Source organism: Frieseomelitta varia, unplaced genomic scaffold (assembly GCF_011392965.1).
Source record: "Frieseomelitta varia isolate USP_RPSP 00005682 unplaced genomic scaffold, Fvar_1.2 scaffold_248, whole genome shotgun sequence".
Taxonomy (NCBI): Eukaryota; Metazoa; Arthropoda; class Insecta; order Hymenoptera; family Apidae; genus Frieseomelitta; species Frieseomelitta varia.
The window spans coordinates 77446-98449 of record NW_025109977.1 but is presented as its reverse complement, the minus strand read 5'-3'; the positions used below and the strand labels follow the sequence as shown (position 1 = coordinate 98449).

The following is a 21004-nucleotide window of genomic DNA, read 5'->3' as shown; positions in this document are numbered from 1 at the left end:
AGACATATAGATGCGACGAGCGACTGCTTCGCTAAATATTTATGAATGCTGTATTCATGAATTCGATTGTAACGTGTATCGTTTTCACGAACGATCGGTGTTTAACCCCTTGCCTGCGTTTTCGTCCGTAAATCACAGTGTCTGAAAGTTCTGTTCAGTTTTCAAGAGTCTTCTTCGCGACGTAGAAATCATAGTGTCACATTCACAATTTTTGATTGCAAGATCATTGTAATTATTTAAATTTATTTTTTAAAGTGAATTTTCCCTCGTTATGTAATTTATCTTATACTCTTCATTTTAATTTCTTTTAGCCTCTTCTGTAGCTATGACCTTTCTTCGCTGAATGAAATTTATGACTCCGCGATTCAAAATTAATAATTCTCAGAGATGCCTCGATCATCGAATGCCTTCGACTCGTCTCGAAGCACGCTACACCAACTATCTCTCTATCTTTCTGAAATTTTTCTTCTAGAATTATAAAAGTAGATTGATATAAGTTCAATTTTTACACTTCACTTACGACTGATCGTAATTCTATGATCTCTCCATCGTAAGCTTCCTGCAGACACGGGACAGACGATACAGCTCGGAACAATATATGATTGTATCGATTGCATCACTCGATCCCGCGAGAAAGAAGCGAAACGATAGGAAGAGAAGCTATCGGTGTGCCTCGGTAAAATCGGCTGAAGAAGAATGTTCATTTTCCTCGGCACGGTTCCAGACACCCCATCGGGCGAAGTGTTCCCGAGGCAGGTACGACTTTGTCCAGGGAGTGCCTCTTCCGAAGTAGAAAAGCGTCAGAAAGAGAAGCAGACGAAGGCAGAGGGAAGAAGAGAGAAAGAGGAGAGAAAGAAAGGGAGAAGGGGCCTGGCGGTCGGAATAGTGGGGCCCAGTCGGTCGGTGTCTCACGCCTTCCGTCAGTCCTCAGTCCGACGAGAAGCGTACAAGCGTTAACAGCTCGCTATTCCACTCTTACCTTCTTTTCGTGCCTGCCTCTTCGCCAAAAACTTCGCCGTGAAAAACACACCGACCTCGCCGTTCTTCTATTTTTTTTTTTTTTTTTTTTTTTTATATATACCGGTACGACTGTTTGCGAGCCATAAATAAAGAGGAAAATTCATCGAAGTGGGACCAGTCGCCGAGTGAACGTGACTGCAACGCCATCTACGTGGAAGACGGAACAGTAGTGGCGAAGAAGATCGAAGCAATCGTGGAAAGTTCGGTGAAAAGTATCGCGTGAACGTAACTGGAACACAGACGCGTGTATGTTGGAACGTTTATTGAAGTTCGTGGTGGCCTGATGAGACACCGAGGAACGTCAAAAGCGACAGCCTGCGAGGCTGACGAGGCCTGTCGGCCGCGCCTCTGGATTCCAACGGCGGCGACACACTCAGCGGGCCCGTTCGATCGTCGGTGAGCGTTCCCTCGGCGAAGAGAGTGTGTAACCTGTCGGTGGATCGGTACACGTGGTGGTGAGGGGCGACCAGGAGGACGTAGACGCCACTGGTGCACACCGCATACCACAGGAGGACCTGGCCTGCACGACTGGTAGAGAAAGGAGGGAGAAGAAGAATTGGTAGGAGGGGAATTGAAAAAGGTTGGTAAGAGTCCGGGCCTCAGTGTGTCGGAGGAAAGAAAAACGAACGGACCCAAAGGAGGAGAAGGCCAGATAGAAGAGGAGACACGGCAAGGTAGAGGTAGCTGGTGGGGAAGCCGTCAGAAGGCGGCCATAATGGCCTGACGCGATCTCTCGCGAGCGGCGGCTACAGCTGCTGCAAAGTAGCCGAGAGCGGCTCTCTCTCGTCCACGCACGCGTATTTTGCAACCCGAGCTGCGTCTTTGGAAAGTGACTGCGTAATCGCGAGTGGAGTGTATCACCGGGTGGAGTCCTCCGCAACGTTGTTCCGTGTGCACCTTGCGATCGCGTGTGTCCTTCGAATTCTATCGAATTCGATCGAGTCGAAATAGAATTACATTGATGTTTGATGATTCGACGGTTCTGAATGGTTGCTAACTTCCTCGTCGTCGGCCGTTATATTACGTCTCTATCGAGATTCCTCTTTTAAGATACCTCCTCGATAGAAGAAGACAATAAAGGACCTATAGGACAATAGGAGTTGGATTGGATTCAACAAGCTGACCTATCGAACACGAAAATGAGAGGCGCCAACCAGGACACGGCGACGCCGTACTGTCGCTGCCGAGTCCTCTACCTAGGTAGCTCGGTGCCCCATGCGAGCAAGGAGGGTTTGCTCGGAGTTCAGGAACCTTTGAGAGAACTGTATCCGGAACAGGGTGCCCTGGGAGCACGTGGATTGGACTCCTGGCTGAGCGTCTGGAGTAACGGCCTGTTGCTGGAGAACGTGGACGAGCACCGCAAGAAGGTCACCAGGTTCTTCCCGATCGAGGCTCTGCACTACTGCGCGGCAGTGAGGCATGTTAAAGGCGGAAGTGGCGACGCTTCGAATACGAGGTTTCTCCCCTTGGACTCTCCCTTCGCTAGAACACCCAGTGCCAATCATCCGCCGCTCTTCGCCGCGGTTTTGCGACGAACCACCGGCATCAAAGTTCTCGAGTGTCACGCGTTCATATGCAAACGCGACATGGCGGCCAACGCCCTGGTCAGGTGTTGCTTTCACGCGTACGCGGACAGCAGCTACGCCAAAGGTCTCGATCCTTCCACCACGACGACTAACGGAGTCGCCGGTGGACACCCTTCGAACAACAGTCTCTATCACACCCTCGGTGGCTCTAGTACGACCCTTGACAGTCCTCAAGCGACTCGTTTGGACGCCACTTCGACGGACGACCTCAGTTTGTACAATGGGGACGAGAATCACAAGGTCTGGGCCAGAGGTCGAGACGAGGTGGACGGTCTGTATCAAGAACAAGGCACTCTGAGGAGCACGAAAGGGTCCAGACCTCGTCAATTGGTCGCTCCGCCTCCTCCGCCGCCTCCACCGCCTCCGCCATCTCAACCTTTGCTCCTCGAAGAATCGTCCTCCTCCTCGGTTCGCAGAAAGGCGAACAAGAAGCTGAAAAAGATCAAAAACCGATCCGTCCACGAAGATCCCTTGCAACAGGCTCACCTTCATCCACAGTTGCATCAAGGAATGTACACCAACGGCCACGGACACCACACTCTGGGCCATCCGGTGAGGCAACAGCACTATCATCCTCATCCTTTGCCACCTAGCAGCCGGTCAGTCGCGGGGACGTTAGCTAGACCAGCGCCAGTGTTGTTAGTGCCCGCTGCAACTTTGCCGAGGAAGGCTCACCACCATCCTAAAGGGCTCAGACCGATCCCAGCGGCCGCTCCAATCGTTCCGGTGTACGCTCCGCTGCCTGTAGTGCCTCCTCCACCGGCTGCGGCCATCTATCCAGCTGGAACTTACGGGACAGCCGGGAACAGAGGCAGAAGACAGCATCCCGAAGCGGATTCCTCGACTCTGGGCGCATCCAGAAGGCTAGCCGCCTCTCACGCGGATCTTACTGCCGCGGAGATGAACAGAATCCAGTCCGACAGTCCAGAGAACGAGTCGCGCTTCGGAACTGGAATCTACCGGAGAAAGGGCCACCTGAATGAGAGAGCATTCTCATACAGCATCCGGGCGGAGCATCGTAGCAGAAGTCACGGAAGCTTGGCCTCGCTAGGCTTCAGCGCTCAGAATGGCAACGCGTTGCCCAAAGAAGAGAAGAAGGACAGAGAAATTGCTCAGTTGGTGGCTGGTTTGAACCTGGACGACAGTCCCGACAGGCCACAGCCGATGCCGGTTAACTCGAGGAGCGGTTACTCGCATCATCAGCAGCAGATCCAGCCTCTGCCCAGGCCACGACCTCGTTAGAAACTTCCCTGAATATCGATTCTTCTTGTAATCGCGAGAGATTCATCGATCAGTCAAGTCTGAAGGTTCAGCAATCGGCCCGATACGAAGATTTGGATTCTGGTTAACGAAGATGCGTTGTTGCTTCACGCGTTCGAAACGCGAGGAAAGAAATTGATCAGAGACGAGACGACAGTGTGAGAAAAAAAAAAAGAAGAAAAGAAAAAAACAACTTGGACCGATTGTCCTTCCGTTTATTGTATAAGAACGTAATATGTGTTGCTCGTTGTTTCGGAGGAGAAGTGTTCCGGTAGATTGGAATTCGAGACTCGTTTCCTAGGGTCTATGGACTGTTAATCGAGGCACTCGATTCGCAGGGGAGAAGGTTGATTCGTGATTGCAGCGTGGAAAATCACGATGGGTGGTCCCGACTGGTTCAGTTGGCTTTCGTTTCTCGGAAGCGGCCTTACCCGAGTAGGAAAATTACGGACAGGCAAAAAGCTGAAACACCGAGTCTCATCTTCGCCGCGCTGGTTTCTACCTGTGACCTCGATAGTCTTATCTCGAGAGTCGATCGCCTTTGTCGAATTAAGAACTTCGATCGTGGGATACGTCGAGTAGAAATCAGTTTCGAACAGAACTGGATTTTAAAGTATTTCTCACCTTACATCTCATCGACTTTTGTAACATCCAGATCCGATTACTTTTGGTCTTTTCTCTAAGTTCCTTAAATTGACAAAAATTTGGAATTCTTTTTCCGGCGAGCGGTAGAGATTGAAAAACGCTGATGCAACATTTTCGCGACTTTTCTGCCACGAAACGAAGATTAGACCCAAGAAGATCGTTCTAATGGCTAGAGTTCGTTAGATAATAATATATGTCTGTAACTAGGCCTTCGTGAATCCAAATTTGTTGAAATTCTAAAACGTAAAATTCGAATTTATAATTCTCAAAATATCAGTTAAATCAGTTTCTCTTCGATAATTTAATCTGTTTCGTTGTAATTCTTTAATTCATTTGATCGAGACTTATTCGTTGGTGGTGAAAAGTTCACCGAGTCCGTGAACTATTGAAGAACCGTATCAGACAGTTTTCCTCTAGAAAAGGCAACGCGACGGTTTGAATTCCCGAACGCATGAATTACAGCCGGTTCGCTTCGTGAGAACGTGAACGTTAATCTTAATTGCGTGAGAAGAAATTATGCGGCACGTAGGAAAAAGAGGCGGGGATTTCGAGAGTCTTAGGAAAAAGAGGACCTGGCATTTCACCGCCTTTCTTTTATTTAATGCCTCTCAAGAACCACAAATTAAAATGCAGGGAAAGATGTTCTTTTCTAAATTAGTATACACAAAAAATCTTTACACAGCGAACTTAAAGAGTTGATCAAACTACCTCTGTCAAAAAGACTTGCGCTTAAAATCTTCCACTTTTTTTTTCACGCGAAATGACCCGATATCATGATAACGCATGATAATTACCGATCGTTTGTACGGAATTCGCTTTTTAATTTTTTGTTTTACTTGAAAATGAATGGCTCCGTTTTTTCACGAAAAGAAAAAGAAAAGACAAATGACGAGCGACAATGAAAGACTATTTAATAACCACGGAGACATCGAGATTACTTAAGCCTAACAGTTCGACGCGAGTTCGCGTAATCGCGTGCGGAATCACGCGCTCATGTGAACGAAATCTGGGAAGACGGCAGATGTAATCTCGAATGTAATGTGCAATAATATCACCCAGCGCAATATTACGAAGCTAGCAAACACGTTCCGGACAATTAACCTGATGATGGTAATTAGAACGCGATCTAATCGCGGGGAAAATTTCGCGGGACCTTTTTTTGTCTTGCTAGTCGTTCTGTTAGGAAATTGAAAAATCATCGATCCTCACAGTCTCTAAAGGGGAATATTAAAATCAGTTAGAAAATTTGCCAAGCTTGGATTTACACTTTAGGTGATGATTTCAAAAGTGTAAGCATTTTCTGTGTCCGTGAATCATAAGAATAGGAATATGTAGCGATCGTTCTTCTAGAGAGATGATAAGTATGATAAACGTATGTACATAGGATCGATAAGTCGATTACATTTTAATTAAGATAAATGCTTCTCCCACTGAAAAGATTACACGAAGGAATTCGAAGCTCAATTAACTCCATCGATAAAGGGCCAAAAAAAAAAAAAAGAAAAGAAAAAGAAGAAAAGAAATGACTTAATCATCTGAAACTTTTATGACTTAATTCAGAGACGCGTGTTTGCTCAGGCATCGAGCATGCCTGTTTCGAAACTGGTTATCTCTCGTACGTACGGACGAATACACCTATACTCCTACAGTCGCGTATGCATAATGCATATAGATACATGCAATTAGACTCGATCATTATCGATCGTTGATTGATGTTAGCTACGCGTGCCACCGCACATTGAATTGAATTTTTCCTCTCGTTCGCCCCGTTTCGAAAAATAAATTCCCATCTAAATAAATTCCTGTTTGCCAACCCATTTCATTTAGAGTATTCTAAGCTTACTTCTCTGTTTGTCGAACCAAGAATTTCTTCCCAGTCTACGAACCATTCTTTCGTCGAGCCATTCTTTCTTCAACTTTTCTTCGTTTCGAGGACGTCAATTGTCTGTACGGTTCGAAGGAAAAACGATCGTAAAAATTACAATGTACATCTCGGGTTCCTGTCGACGTTGCTTTCTTGCCGGACGAGATTGCACGCGGAACGAGAAAAAGAACGGCGTATAAACTTGGTTAATGATCGGCAAAAACGGACGTACGCAAATGAACGGGTAACGTCCGAGCATTGCCTGGAAGCGTGTCTTTCTATCGCTCGCGCTTCATCGATCGCATTGATCGGCTCGGTGAAAAGTGTCGTTTCGGTTTCGTAACGAGTTTCACCGTTCTCGTCACACGTAACTCGCGACGATCGCATTGAAATGAAAATACAAGAAGAAGAAAAAAAAAAAAAAAAGGAAGCGAGTAAAAAAGGAATGAATTGCGTGGTAGTTTCAAGGTATCGCGAGTGCAATGGACCGAATTATGTCATTGAATGTATAATTCTTAGATATCAAGTCCCACGTGTGTTGCACGGTTTTGCTTAGCGAGGTCAGCGATACTTTTACATTTTTTTTTTTTTTTTTTCGATGTAATTAATCACAAGGGTTTAGCATGAAATTTTAAGAAAGAACATAGTTTATTAAAATGGTCTTTCATGGTCGATATTTATCTTGGCGAACGAAAATAAGCGTATAATTGCTTGTCGTAAGCACGTTCGCGGTCAAAAGAGTTTGTGAAACGCTGACCCACTGTACTCTTCGTCTTACGACATCACGAAAATTCCTTTCACTTGTTCGCGAATCGATTGTTCTCCTGGCGAACCTTTTTTCAACTCTTAACGACGTCGTTGTCTCACACAAATCGTGCCCAGATGCCGGCTTGTTATACCAATCAAAATGTTTCGATAATTTCTGCGAACCAAAGAAGTACACGGTGGAAACGTCAATTTCAACTCGACGTTATGAAAACGATCTCTCAGTCGCTCTATTCATTACAGTAATAAAAGAAAAAAAAAGAAAGAAAAATTGGCCAAATTGGCCATCAAAAAGGAGTCAGAAAACCGTACAGAAGAAATTTCAATTTCAATTTCGGTTCTATCCCGAATGAAAACGGTCTTTCAATTGCTTTATTCGCTATAGAGTAATAAAAAAAATTGATCAAATTGACCATCCAATTTTCCACGCTAAAATCACAAATTCTCCCCCTCGACGTCAAATTGTTAGTTGCGCGAGCAACGAGTGCCGCGATTTTATTCGTTTCTCGTTCTGTAAACTTCGATGGACAACGATAGACGCTCTAGCAAGCGTTAGCCCGAATGGTCCAGCATGGGAATCAGTGCCAAACGCCATAAATCGTCCGACTTTGCAAAATCGCAAACGCCATTCGTTTTTTTTCTTTTTTTTTTTTTTTTTTTGCCCCTTTCGGAAACGTCACGTTTCTTTGTTCGTTGTGTGCTGAATTTAACAGAGGGGGGGATGTGTGTTCTGGACCTGGAATGCGATGGGAATGACACGCGAGTTTTCGTAAATTCGCCAAGTCACTAAGGTTATCAGGTTGGAACGGAAGAACCTCTGCTGAGGTTTGTTCTTCGAGGTTGGCATAAGCTAATTTTCAACAGTCTTCTTCTTTTCTGCAGTATCAATCTCGTTCTTCATTCGAAGGTCGAAACTTTTTTTTGAAAAATAAAAGCAACATTATATTAACAAAACGAAGGGATGCAGAAAAGTGGTCGACAAGAATTAGCTGCGCTGTAACTTTACTTTAACTTTAATACTTTTATTTCATTCCAGAGTGAAGTAAAAGTATTAAGAGGAACGTTAAAAGTGCATTCAGTTCGTAAATCTGGCTTCACAGCGAAATGATCGAACGAAACCTCGAGAGGACAAATCTTGGTGAGGCTGCGTTCGACGTCCTTGGTTTTTAATCACGATCCGGGACAAGGTTGACAATTCCGCGAACAGAAATCAGGGTGGTGTCATAAAGAAGAGGAGGGACTCGATTTTCAAGTGAGTTGCAGGTCGGACAAGAGGTGTGCAACTGGAACTTATTTATTTAATCGCATGTGCCAGATGATCGTGTTAGGGAGTCACATCCAGCGGATTGTTTTTTCAACGATCGACGATATATAACTATTACTTGAAACAAGCCCTTCGATCCAACAGATGATCGTACGGTTATATAGCTATTTGTAGAGCAAAGTTTCCCCTCTTATAACTCCTTTCTCCATTAATTTCACAATCTTCGATAATAATTGCATATTATGTAACAACAGGTATCGTGCTTTGCTCTGCAAATAATTGCACGTTGATGTCGAAGGGTCGAAACGAATCGTTCACGATCGAGAGTGGTTGCAGTCTCTTAGGATTTCTCGCTGATAATTATTATCATTAACTCTTCGTTTGATAGATAAACTCAACACTAACCGTTGTGAAGGAGAGAACGAAACGAGAGGAATGGCTGTTCAAACGAAGAGTCGAACGAAAAGCGAAGATTGAACAGCACTCAGAAGCCGAACTGGTCGACTCCGTTTTCTAGAATTTTTTAATTTTAGATAATAACAACAACAACAACAATAAAAATTTGATTTTATATCGTTGAATTTTTGTGAACATCGACAGAGTCGACGAGTTTGATTTCTAAGCGCGATTCAATTGTGCGAGATCTTGGTGAAGCGCGAACGATTATTTATTTATCGTGGTATGCGCTCGTTTCGCGGACGTATACCGTAATGAAAATGTATTTATCGCACGGCGAACGTGATGGAGTCTTCTCGCCTTTGGTCGCCCGTACGTCGTGCAAACTTCTCTCGTGACGCTTTTACTTACTGGTACAGTGTCTTTTACTTACAGGTACGTCCTCTTACTTACGTAAGTCTTTAAATATCACCGGCGCCAGCTTGCAGAATATTCTTTGAAAGTGAGCAATGAGAATATTTTCTCTTTTCTCAATTATTTATCTTTTTACTTTGTTTCAGTCTTTCATGCATCTCGCGTACTGTTTTATTAAATGTTAAATGTTAAATGAATTTTTTGAATTTTCGATTTACTGGAGAACGTGCGTTACAACATCGTGATAAGCTTTCTAAATCAAATTGTAAGCTGTGGAAAACGATTTCGATCGAGAATCAAAAAGTACTGAGGACGTTTCTCTTTTTTTTCCTTTTTTTTTTTTTTTAACGATGGCGTACAGGAAATACCAGAGGCAGATAATCGAAGATCCATCCTATCCTCTTGAATTACTTGTGAACATGTTATGTATATTGTTACGTGTCGATTGCCATGCAAGATTAATTAATAATAAACTAACAATGCAACTAAAGCACATTTCACATTCTAGGTTTCGCATCTTCCTCACCATCGAATAAAACAAATCTGAACAATGTGTTATATTTGCGAGTTGACACTGTTACTCGAAATATTTCTAATTTAAAAGCTGAAAATACTCGGTAACAGTCGAGTCTCGAGTTTTTCGGTCCTCTACAGGCGCAGAGATCAGAGAAGAAAAATCTCCCGAAAATAATAGAATTGATTCGATGTGCGAAATAAGTATAGCGCACGCCAACGCGTTCGCCGGACGAACGCACGCGGGTCTCAATCGTCGACCACATTCCGTTCTCGCGTGTAATTTTCAGGGTTAACCACAGCTGACGATACGCCAGTTTCGCGATCGCGGCAAACGTCCCTGGAATGCAAATCGCCTTGATCGGTCGTCTTCTAAGTGGAACACCTCTTTCCTTTTTCATTTTTCTCTCCTATTCCTCAACGTCAGTGTTTCTGCGAACGAGTCTCGTCGAACTCTTCTGTCACAAGTCCTTGCAGCTGGTAGACCTACGTTAGACGAGTTCTATTTCCCTGGAACGTGCTTGGATTTTCGATTGAATCTCTTTCGTCTCCTTCTCTCCTTTTTACTTGCTTCTTTGGAATCCCTTTGGAGATTTTCACGATCGTTGATTTGATATTTTTGAAGGCTCTTTTGAAGGCTTCGGTTAATAAATCGAAGACGTTTGATTTAATTTCGAAATTGAGAATCTTCTCACGGCGAGTAGTAGAGAGCTCCAAGCCACTTTCTCGTAGTAATAGAATTATTTTTTATACTTTAATAAGCTTCACGTTATCTCTTAGAGTTATGGTACTATAACAACCATAATTAATTCTTCTCCAGTCGAACAAATTTACCAAACAGGTGAACCCGTTAACCACAAAGAAAAGCCTCGTTGCCTGTAATCGTTACCAATCGTCGCGTTTAATCGTCGAGAACGGTTTAAAACGGTCACGATTTATTAGTCCGGCGACTCTTGACGATCCATAGATCATCGGGGGATCGAGACGACGACATCAGCTGTCTAAACGTGCCAACCTTGCAGCAAGTCGAGCGCATCCAACCGATTCGCGTTCCTGCAGTTAATTATCGTACGTCGTGCGCGTTTGTACGCCGTTCTTTTTCCTTCGGGTGCCATAAAAAAAAAAAAAGAAAAAAAAAAATACTCAAACGTCTAAATTACCACTGAAATTACACCTTGATACTCAGACGAGCTTCCTCGATGATGATGGACGATTGCTTTTGAACGACGAATAGAGATGTAAAGGACGTGCAGAGAAACAACCTTGAATTATGGATGCACGATGGCCGACCTTCGTTGCGCATCTGCGTCTGACGTAACGTCAGAAATTCCACGTTCCGTTCTTTGATTCTTCGACTTTTTGCAAAACTACTTTTTGTAAAAATTGTCGATTCCTGTCGGTGAAATTTTGTATTTATATATATACATATATATATTGAAAGAGGAGTTGAGAGTTAAGATCGATCTACTGATGCAATCATCAGGTGATGTTTGTGAACGTAATTGCGTAAGGCTGCAAATAACACTTCACGAATCGTTATCGGCGAATTATAACGTCATCCATAATTTCGCGCACGCTACGATGAATTCTATTATTACATAAGTCCTCTCGTCAATGCGCGTTACGATGCGCGACTTATTTTTCGCGAGTGACTTTTATTACTTCTGTAAGAAGGATATGTACATTTCTCTTTGACGATTTTTTTTCTGTCTCTTTTTTTTTAAACAAATTAATCTTCTCCAATAAGCGGTAATATTGTATCGCATAAGTGTTCATGGGAGCGAACTGTATAACAGTACCGAAACAATGCTAACGCGAGCAATCCCGTTATACAAATTGAAATTTACAAACAAAAGTTACCGAGCATCGCGAATAATTCATAAATTATAATACGATTCTACGTAAACTATCAGCAACGAAATCGTGGGATTCCTATGACTGTGCATTCAGTAGAATAACTCAAGCGTGGAGAGCAGAAACTTCTTCAACATTTTTAGAATCGTTCGTCATTTTTACAATCTTCGAGAGTTTTTTTTCTCACAAAGGATTTTCCTCGTCTTTCCTTTCTGACTAATTTTCAAACAAGAACGATTTAAATTGCTTGAGCAATCAGAGACCTTTTTCCAATGAATGTTTTCAGGATCTCCCACGAATTCCTCGCCGATCACACATTCTTCTTGAAGTCATTTTTTTCATGAATCGTTTGCAACGAAAGGATTCACAATCGTAATTATAATCGAAGGACAATTACGCATAGCGTAAGTATTTCTCAAGCAAAGAAGTTACAAGATAACGAACGCATCTGCATAAAAAAAAAAAAAAAAAATAATAGAGAAGGAGCGGGGAAACCTCGCGTGCCTAACAGCTATTTTCACGTCGAAGTTAATCATCGATCGGAATGTGTCGTCTCAAGGAAAGTATCCTTCCACACAACCATATAATTTTACAATTAACTAATTAGCAAGAGGTCCTCGAAGACGTTTCACTTCGAGAAGTGGTACCAACGTTGCGAAAATTGATCGTGTAAAAATTTTAATGTTCGCGAATGTTGATCTTTGTCGGGTAATTTCGCCATGGGAACGTCGATAGCCCGTATTACAGTTAGAAGGCGACGATTTACAGTTACACACACGTGCACGCACAGGCGTATAGGATTTTTAGGCAGAAACAAGGTCAACGACGAAACGACACGGTCATTCGTGAAATTCCGTTCGTCGGTTATCGATCGACATCTAATTACTCGTAAAATTTATTTTTCTAACGGGACCGTGTAATCGAGGCGACTCGCGGATCGTACGATGCACCGTTACCATATTTCATCGAAAATTTCTCTGCAGCGCGATGAATTTCTTGCCTTTATCACCGATCTCTTGATGGACAGGAGTCTTGATGAGACTTTGGAACACTTGCGTGACATTATTTGTATGGTGATTCGAATTCTGCAAGTGATAAAATTAACTGAAAACAGAGATGAAAAGATTCTTTCGTAACAATTATTATCTAAAGTGAAACCTTGTATATTTTACAATTTATATTTTGTATAAATTTATAATTTTGCATAAATTTTACAAATTGTAACAATTACTGTTGAAATTGCGAATTGTTGTAGAATGGAGGCAAATTGTGATTATTTCTGAAGATGCGCGGCACGGCAATTATTTTTATAACTAAATAATTATATATATATTAATATTATAATATACAATATATATTAATGTTATAATTTTATATATATATTAATATTACAATATATAATATATATTAATGTTATAATTATATATATTAATATATAATTATAACAGACGCAATTACAATTACTTCTAAAAATACGTAAAAGACCTCTGCGAGGGAAAGTATTGAAATTTTTCAAGAAGAGCCAAGCTGGTGAAATTACAGCTGGGCAGAAACTCTCGAGTCCGCGCAAAAAAGATGAAAGACTGGAGGAGACCAAATTACACCTTCCATCGTCTAGGTCACCGAGTCCGAAAGAAACACGAAGGCCAAGAGAGTCGAGGCACGATAAATTCCAGTATTACCTCCAATTGTCCGCGCGTTTCTCAGCCGTTGACAATCGCGCGTTCCTTTTCGTACGAAGCAGACTGTGTAATTGCGTCGTGCACGCTCGCGACTGGATCAAGAGGAAACAAGCAGCGAGGAGCACAATGACAATCTTTAAAAAAAAACCTGCCTGAATAATAAACGGGTAACAGCGTGTGGATAATCGTGTCCGTTTCTGAATCGGGAAAAGAGAAATGACACGTGAATTAAGTTAATTAAATTACTGTTCACAATTGAGGGATTCACAATCGTTTGTGTTTTAATTTTCTTTAGATTTTTTTTTTCTTTGTTGCAAGCTCTAGGTGCAATATTTTAATAGAAGCAACGTACGGATGTAACAGTTACTCTTAACTTCTTTTTCCAAGGCATCGCTTATTATTATAGCGCTATTACTGCTATAAATACAATGGATGACATCAATAGACGTAATAAATTATCTGCGTCTGCTATATTGGGAAATACACGTGTTGAATTGCACTTAAGGACCGACGATCAGCCATTTCCTTCGAAGAACTCCAATTGTACTTCGTTCTACTTTTGCAGAAGGATGTAACCGAAGAGCAATTATCACCGTGGTATAGTTTGAATGTCCATTTATCGCCTTCGGGAAGATATAACGAAATCGATTGTGAGACCAATGAAAGTATGATTAAGTGCTATGATTACGAAGCAAACGGTATTATTCAAGATAATTCCACGACCAAAAATTGAGAAAAGTCGAAAAAAAGAAACTTCGAAAAGAAATTTGACACAGAGTACGTAATGACAGAATAAATTGCCTCGTTGAAGATAATTCTCGAAGACCGAAGGATATTTGTATGGTTGGAATATTTGTGTGAAGATCTTGCGTAATCGAGAGTTGAAAAAAAAAGAAAATAAAATAAAAAGTCACAAAAATGGGGGACAGGCGACAGCTGCGAAAGCGAGTCGATGATGAAAAATCATAAGCCGCGATAACTTCCGCTTCGAAGCGGTATCCAGCAACTGTCGTTGGACGAAACGATACCCGCGTAGTCGTGTAATGGTACAATGCGTAAAATAACTGGACATTATTGTAAAATCGCCGGCAGGTTTTAATCGAGGCGGCCGCGAACACGGGAAAGGAGGAACTTTGTCTTTGCCTTCCGAGAACTTAAAAAGTAGGTGCAATCACGATTCTTGCTGTCGTTATCGGTTCTTGCCCTCTCAACTTTTACGTTTCTTTCGAATAAACTGCAAATAACACGGCCAACTTTGATGGCCAAGCGACGAGATTGTTCTGTAATAGCTGCAAATCGTACGTTTTAGAATTTTAGAAACGACTGTTTCTCGTAAGTTTCTTTTTTGTTATTACAAAAATTGTTTCTCCTTGAAATTTGCATTCTTGGCGTATTAAATTAAAATAAGTCACGTGTAAGTGGAAGTTCTTACTAACATCGAGAAATATACAAATAACTTGTGAATACTGGGTAGAATAAATCAGGAAACTCTAATTATTGAAATCTCTTTAAAGTTGTTAGGCTTAAATTTTGGGACAGAGTTGCTCGACAAAGAAAGCAGAAAAAAATTGGTCGTGAGCGCATTTATCGTTCGAATGATTACTTTCGCCGCGATAATGTTACTAATAATGGTGAAAAGAGCGAGCAGCTGCGAGGAACGTAAACATAAAATTAAAATATGCAAATGAATTCACAGCGAATATATGAACGAGCATATTTTACAGCGTTCTTGTACCGTTAAAATTGCTCTTTCCGAGATTACCTTCTTTCAAGATGAACTTTGATCTCGTCTCGTACGAGCGATCACATTAGTAATCATTATGTAAGTGTAAGCGTAACTAACGCGGTCCATCTAGCTTCCAATGTCAGCTGCAAGATGAGAAGAAAATCAAACGTTCGTCTGAGAACGGACGTTTCTCACGGATCAAAGTTTGAATTAAAATTAAAAAAAAAAATGTATGGTAGTGTAGGAGGATTTTGAAACTTACAGGTTTATAATATACGTTTATTAGAACCTCTTAATTCTCTCATCTGACTTTATAATCAGATTGTTCCCACTTGTTATATCTTCTACGTGCCACAGCTGTTAGAAAACTTGATCAGTCATAAATCACCCTCGTTAAAATTGCTCTACTGAAATGGCTGACTGCGTAAGTATCTAATACCTATCTACATTCCTACCAATCCAAATTCCATTCAAAACACGAATTCCTCCAAGTTGCCTCCAAATCTTATTTATTTCCATGGCACAAAGACGTGTTACAATCGTCTATCTACCCAACACCGAATTATTAACCCTCCTTCGTAAAATAAAAAGTTTATTTCAATTTCTACGCCTTGGAGTTTCACTTCTCTTTGGACAAAAGAATATTCCTATTCCAATCCTTTCGTTTACCTGCAACATCCACTTCTTTACCTTCAAGTTCCATTTCTTTCTATAAAATAGAAATGTTCAATTTTATCCTCAGTTACAGAAAAATCCAATCCATCATTCTCATCATTCTTGCTGAACTTTGTCCAATTCAGAAAATTACCATTCACTCTCAGTCCCAAAAAATCGTCAACGATCTACTATAGATATATATCCCACTTGTTATTCAATTTTTCCAGCATTCCTGCGCCGGCAACGTTCCTGTCGAACGCTAAAAAGCGACTAACAACCATCCACGGTTACTTCACGCTCGCCGGTCGGCAAAGAAGCAGGACGTGCGAGAGCAGCAGTCTCTGGTGGAACAGAGAAGGTAACCGCATCGTTGGAATAACAGTACCCTCACATTGGTGAACACCGTCGAAGCCAGCGGTACCGTTATCGGTTACCGCGTTACCACGTCGACGAGGACCGGCGACGGAAACCAGAGAATCCAGACTGTGCTCCCCAGCTTCTCCCCCGCCTGCTTCTTTCTCTTTTCGTGTTCTATCCGTGCTTCTTCGTGTTTCCTTGACCCCGCGCCCGTCCTTTCCCGGTCGGAGGAAATATGTTGGTCACTGGATGGTCACTCTCCGCAACAAACCAGAAACACTGTATTTCAGAGCAGCTCTCGTTATACTATACTGTTAGCATCGTCTGACTTTTCGGCTAGACATTTTGAAGAGGGACTTGAATTACTTTATTTGTGCTGACATGTTATAGTTCGTCCAGATAAAATGTGTACGGATTTCTTTTTTTTTCTAGGAGTACCAAAGTTTCGATTCGTCTGTAATTTTTACTCTAAAGTCTAATCTTTTATCTATGAAAGAGAATCGGAATTTTTTAGAATAATTACTTGTGGGATCAGGACTAAGTTGGAAAATTATTTTGTAAAAAATGTGGAAAACCTTTTCATCAGCGATTAGAAACAATGAGAATTAATTGTCTTTTATGATTTCATATCGATTTCAAGCGATTTTAAATTAGCAATAGGAAACAGGGACGTTCTCCAAGCCTTCTGTATAATTACAGTATCCCCCCTGAATAATGGTCAAAATGCACCTTAAATGCATGATAATTAACATAATATACGCAACTAGATTTCGACCTACTTTCCTACTACTGAATTTCTTTTTTCTTTCTTGTTACAGCAGGAATTCGAATGAACTATTATTACCAGGAATTCGAATGAACTATTATTACCAGTCTATCTATTGTAATTTGCACGACTCTGTTGCACAAAAGTTGCAATCATTGATTACGTTTGATCGTGATGTTTGAAGTTTCGAAATTAATATTCCTACGTTACCCTACTTTCCCAACCACTCTTTATAAAATACTCGATATGAAAGTTGCATAAAAAAATTCCGACACAAAAATTTAGATTTACATATATCTTACGAAAATTGATATTCGTTCCATTGATACCTCTTATAATTAAAAACTAATATCTCTAAATGATCCACTTTTTATCCAAGAATTGAATACCGATCTAATCCGCGGTTATTTCAAATGACCACATATAAAAATTAACATTCTCCACTTTATCGAAAAATTCAGAGATGTTAGACGTTTCATTGAAAATTCAAAAATTAATATTTCTATCCGTATGTACCGTGTGATTGGTACGTGGAAAATACTCGGGCCCATCTTTCTCTCGAAAAATCAATCACAGCAACACTTTCCATTCCTCACCCACGCCATCAACGTCAGATCCGCGGCAGAGAAATACTGATTGCGGACGAATTAATCACAATGATGCGTACGTGTCAGCGGCGCGATACGACACGCGAGATTTCCGGTAAAAAGCGGCGGCCAGACGTTCACCCTTCCCGCGGAGACGCCGGAGAAGAGCCGCGGAAGATCTCTCTCCGTCGATCTTCATCCTCCTGCTCCTCCTGCTTTTCCTCCCCCTCCTCCTCCTCCTCCTCCTCCACCTCGTTCCAGTGTGGAGGAGCCGACTCACTGACTAGAGAACTCGAGTCTCTCCTGCGGAACATCCCTGCCAGTTTCACGTCGACGGTCATCCGGATCGACTCGCGGCCAAGGTCGATCGTCAATGACAACTTCTGCTCGCGTGTTTTCCGGCGGGTGGCGAAAAATTGGAATTTTTCAGTTCGATCTCGCTCGTCGAAAATTCGTGAAAGTAAAAAGTTTGTGAACTCGAACGGAGTATGCGAGGATATTACTCAGTGTGATTGTATGATAGAAGATGAAACAAATCTGGAGAATTATGGATGATCGATACTGATGAGTGATTCATACGAATAACATGGGATTCACGGCGGTGGTGCGTTGGTGTTTTTCGAGAAACTTTGGGAAACTTCTGGTCGGGAGATTCTGTTTGAGGAGTTTTCGGAGAGATTGAGATCGAGCAGTATTGGAAAGTAAGTGGATTATTAAGATGTGAAGCGGAGTATCCTGTTCTGTATTTTCAAGATCACGTTCTGTAGAAACGTTTGATGGACTTTTTGATCCAGGAACGGGTTGCTACGTTCTTCATTTATTTTTGCTTCGGTTATTTTTGCGATATGTTTAATAATTGGTTTGAATTCGCCCTAAGTGGATGATAAAATTATATTTTTCAACGATTGAAATATTCTACTTTTATTCATTTTTATTACTAGACTGTATAGTATTTTCTGACGAGGAGAAACCAAAATTATTTGATAATAGATTTGGAATGGATATTAGATTATAAGAGTTATATTTTCCAATCATTTTTTATTTATTTGCAAATAAGCAGTTGATAATTTCAAGTAATTTTCTAATAAGAGGTTTAAAGTCCTTTGAAATAGGTATTGGGTTATTAAAACTACATTTTTTAATCATCTAAAAATTATTCTTTCTCAGATTCATTGTGCTCGAGTACGTAATATTTATATTCAATTCTTAAAAAAAAAAAGAGTGACCTCCATTAGTAAATGAAAAAATAACATTCATGACAATATTCCTTCATCTCCTTTCACCGCAATTATCTACTAATTATCACGTTACCAACACGTTACAGTATTTGCAATTCCATTCAAAATCTTTCTACTTTCTTCAACGTAGATTTTTCTTCGATTTATCCAAGCATTTATCTTAAATTGGCATTTTCACCGCGAAAGAGACGTCTTCGACACGATTTTCCCTCGCACGCGAGCAATTTCGTGCGTCCGGCTGCTTCCGTTCGTTTATTCGATTTCCATTAGACCGAACTCGGCCGGTAAACGAGCCGTGAACTTGGTAATTGTAAGTTGAACGATCCGCACGCTTTAAATCCGGCCTCGTACATTAGCTTCTCCACGCGATTCGTCGACACGTGATGCTGTAATCTGTTTGTCGACCTTAATACCGTTGCCTTCGGCGCGGCAGCCGCGTAAATGAAGATCCTCCGTCATCCGGCAGTGATGACAATCATCTAAAAATCCATCAGTTGGTGTTTACCTCGTAATTGATCGTAAATTGATGGCGAAAAACAAAACTACTGGTTTGGTAAAATTTGATAGTAAAGGAAAAGATCTTTTAGAACTTCAATGAAGGATTTTGAGCGACTTAGTTTTTCTTGAGGCGAATTTTTTTTTAATTGTTTCGAAAGATAATAGTAGGAAAGATTAAGATAAAGAAAACGAAAGAAAAAGAAAGATCAAATTTGTTCTGCAAGATACTGTTGATTTTAAAGAAATATAACCAATCTAATTAATGAGATTGAGTGAATGCCTCGTAAACACGAGAAATAAATTTTCTTCAGGTTTATGGACCATTCTTTGATGCGCGTTTAAAACTGTATTTCGCTGTAGGTGTGTTTCGTGCAATGAACAATTCAAAAACTCATCTAATTTTTTGGTACAACGTTTCCTTGAACATATTCACCGGTTAATTGCATTTTTTCGAAAATTGAATCGAGGTTACAGTTACAGGTCTCTTTGATTTTGTGCTCATCAATTAGGCATTGCCGTCTTCGTTTCGATTAAATCTGATCAGACAAGGTTCGCGCATGGTTAATTCCTCCATTTAAATTTCAAATCCATTGGAAAGAGAAAATACTGGATTGCGTTCGCTAAATTGTTCCGAAACTTGAATATTCAGAGAACGAGCGTTTAAAGTGGAGAAATCAGGAATGTTTAGAAGTTAAAAAGTTAAAGAATCTTTCATGATTTGTAAATGAAACACATCTCGTAAGTACAGAGGTAGATTTTATACAAATATTAGGAGGATTTCATACATTGGATAGAGATGACCATCCTATTTTACGAATATCATTCCATTTTATGTAATTCAAGCGAACGAGGATTTCATCGAAGGTTGAATGGAGAATGGAGCTTCAATTACGATCTTCTTGACGTCAATTCGTTCCCGTTGTCGTAATTAGCCGGTCAGATCGGTAATCGTCCAATTTTCGACGATAATCAGTTTCGTCACGACCTCGGCGTGCAACGGTGAACACGTGAACAGATGGGCTCCGTTTATGCGTTCGTGCCAGCGACAGTTATTCCCCATAAGACAGGCACTTCTGAAAAGTCTCCCGATCCGGATAACTGTAAATGATTTCACGCTGCTTCGTTTTCCAGCGAACTTCGACGCAAAAATTAGAAATTTTATAATTCGTGCCTTGTATTTATTTCGTCTGTTTCGAGATTGAAACATTTTACAAGTTTGGAGAATAATTTAGAATAATTTTCGATATCGAAGAGTATTTTAGTATTATATTATTATCAGTTCTTCTTATCAAATTTCTACAGAAATATTCTTCCCATTTCTATTTATCTTCGATATTAAAATCACAAAAATTTCTATTCAAATGATATAGAACACTGCAATATATGTGAGCCTAAGTTCTTAACATGTGCACTGGATCGTTAAAAACATATGTATGTCTGTTAAAAAATTATAGTGTGTCACCAGTGAAAAATTTCGATATCGTATCGCATTCGCCTGTAATTAAATTTCTAATGGCGGGTCTAATGTGGTCCGCGCTATTAATGACAGAAGAATAATATTAAAAACATTCGCCTGCCGACCGTGACTCGTGAGAAATCGACGGACGATGTCACGCCTCTCGTCTATACTTTGCGTTTCTCATAATAAATTTCTAATTGCAGGATGCGCACTGTACCATCCGAACTATTAAAGAAATATATTGAGAAATCTGTTGCCTTAAATTTCTAATAGCGTGCGACCGTGCGTGCGTGCGGAAAATTAAAAATATCGAGTAACAATGTCACGTAATTCTTCTAATCATTATGAAGTGAACCAAGAGATAAATCGGTTTTTCAACTGTCACAAGTTACTTAGAGTACTCGTGGGCATCAGAAAATTCAAATGTTCAAAAAAAAAAAAAAAAAAAAAAAA

General features: G+C 40.9%; 2 protein-coding genes and 1 long non-coding RNA gene across 8 annotated transcripts in view; 2 read left to right on the top strand and 1 right to left on the bottom strand.

Moving 5' to 3' along the window:
* The first annotated feature begins 917 nt into the window (after nt 1–917).
* Nucleotides 918–9704, top strand: LOC122528267. The gene has a single exon (XM_043653228.1). It carries the CDS (start codon nt 2160–2162, stop codon nt 3846–3848), a length of 1689 nt encoding a protein of 562 aa, XP_043509163.1. The 5' UTR covers nt 918–2159; the 3' UTR covers nt 3849–9704.
* Nucleotides 9705–13408: 3704 nt separating this feature from the next.
* LOC122528273 lies at nt 13409–16515 on the bottom strand. 2 transcript variants are annotated; one of them, XR_006306525.1, is made up of 4 exons: nt 15798–16515; nt 15252–15698; nt 15026–15132; nt 13409–13886 (listed from the first exon to the last, which is right to left on the bottom strand). It is a non-coding gene; the product is annotated as an uncharacterized LOC122528273 (long non-coding RNA). The 2 variants fall into 2 exon arrangements; XR_006306524.1 differs by lacking the exon at nt 13409–13886 and having other exon boundaries at nt 13982–15132; nt 15798–16508.
* A 1173-nt stretch (nt 16516–17688) lies between these two features.
* LOC122528265 overlaps nt 17689–21004 on the top strand; it is a 15381-nt gene continuing 12065 nt past the window's right edge. For all 5 annotated transcript variants that reach the window (XM_043653220.1, XM_043653224.1, XM_043653222.1 and 2 more), the window contains exon 1: nt 17689–18057. The gene's annotated coding sequence lies outside the window, so the exon portion shown is untranslated. The remainder of the gene's footprint in view (nt 18058–21004) is intronic.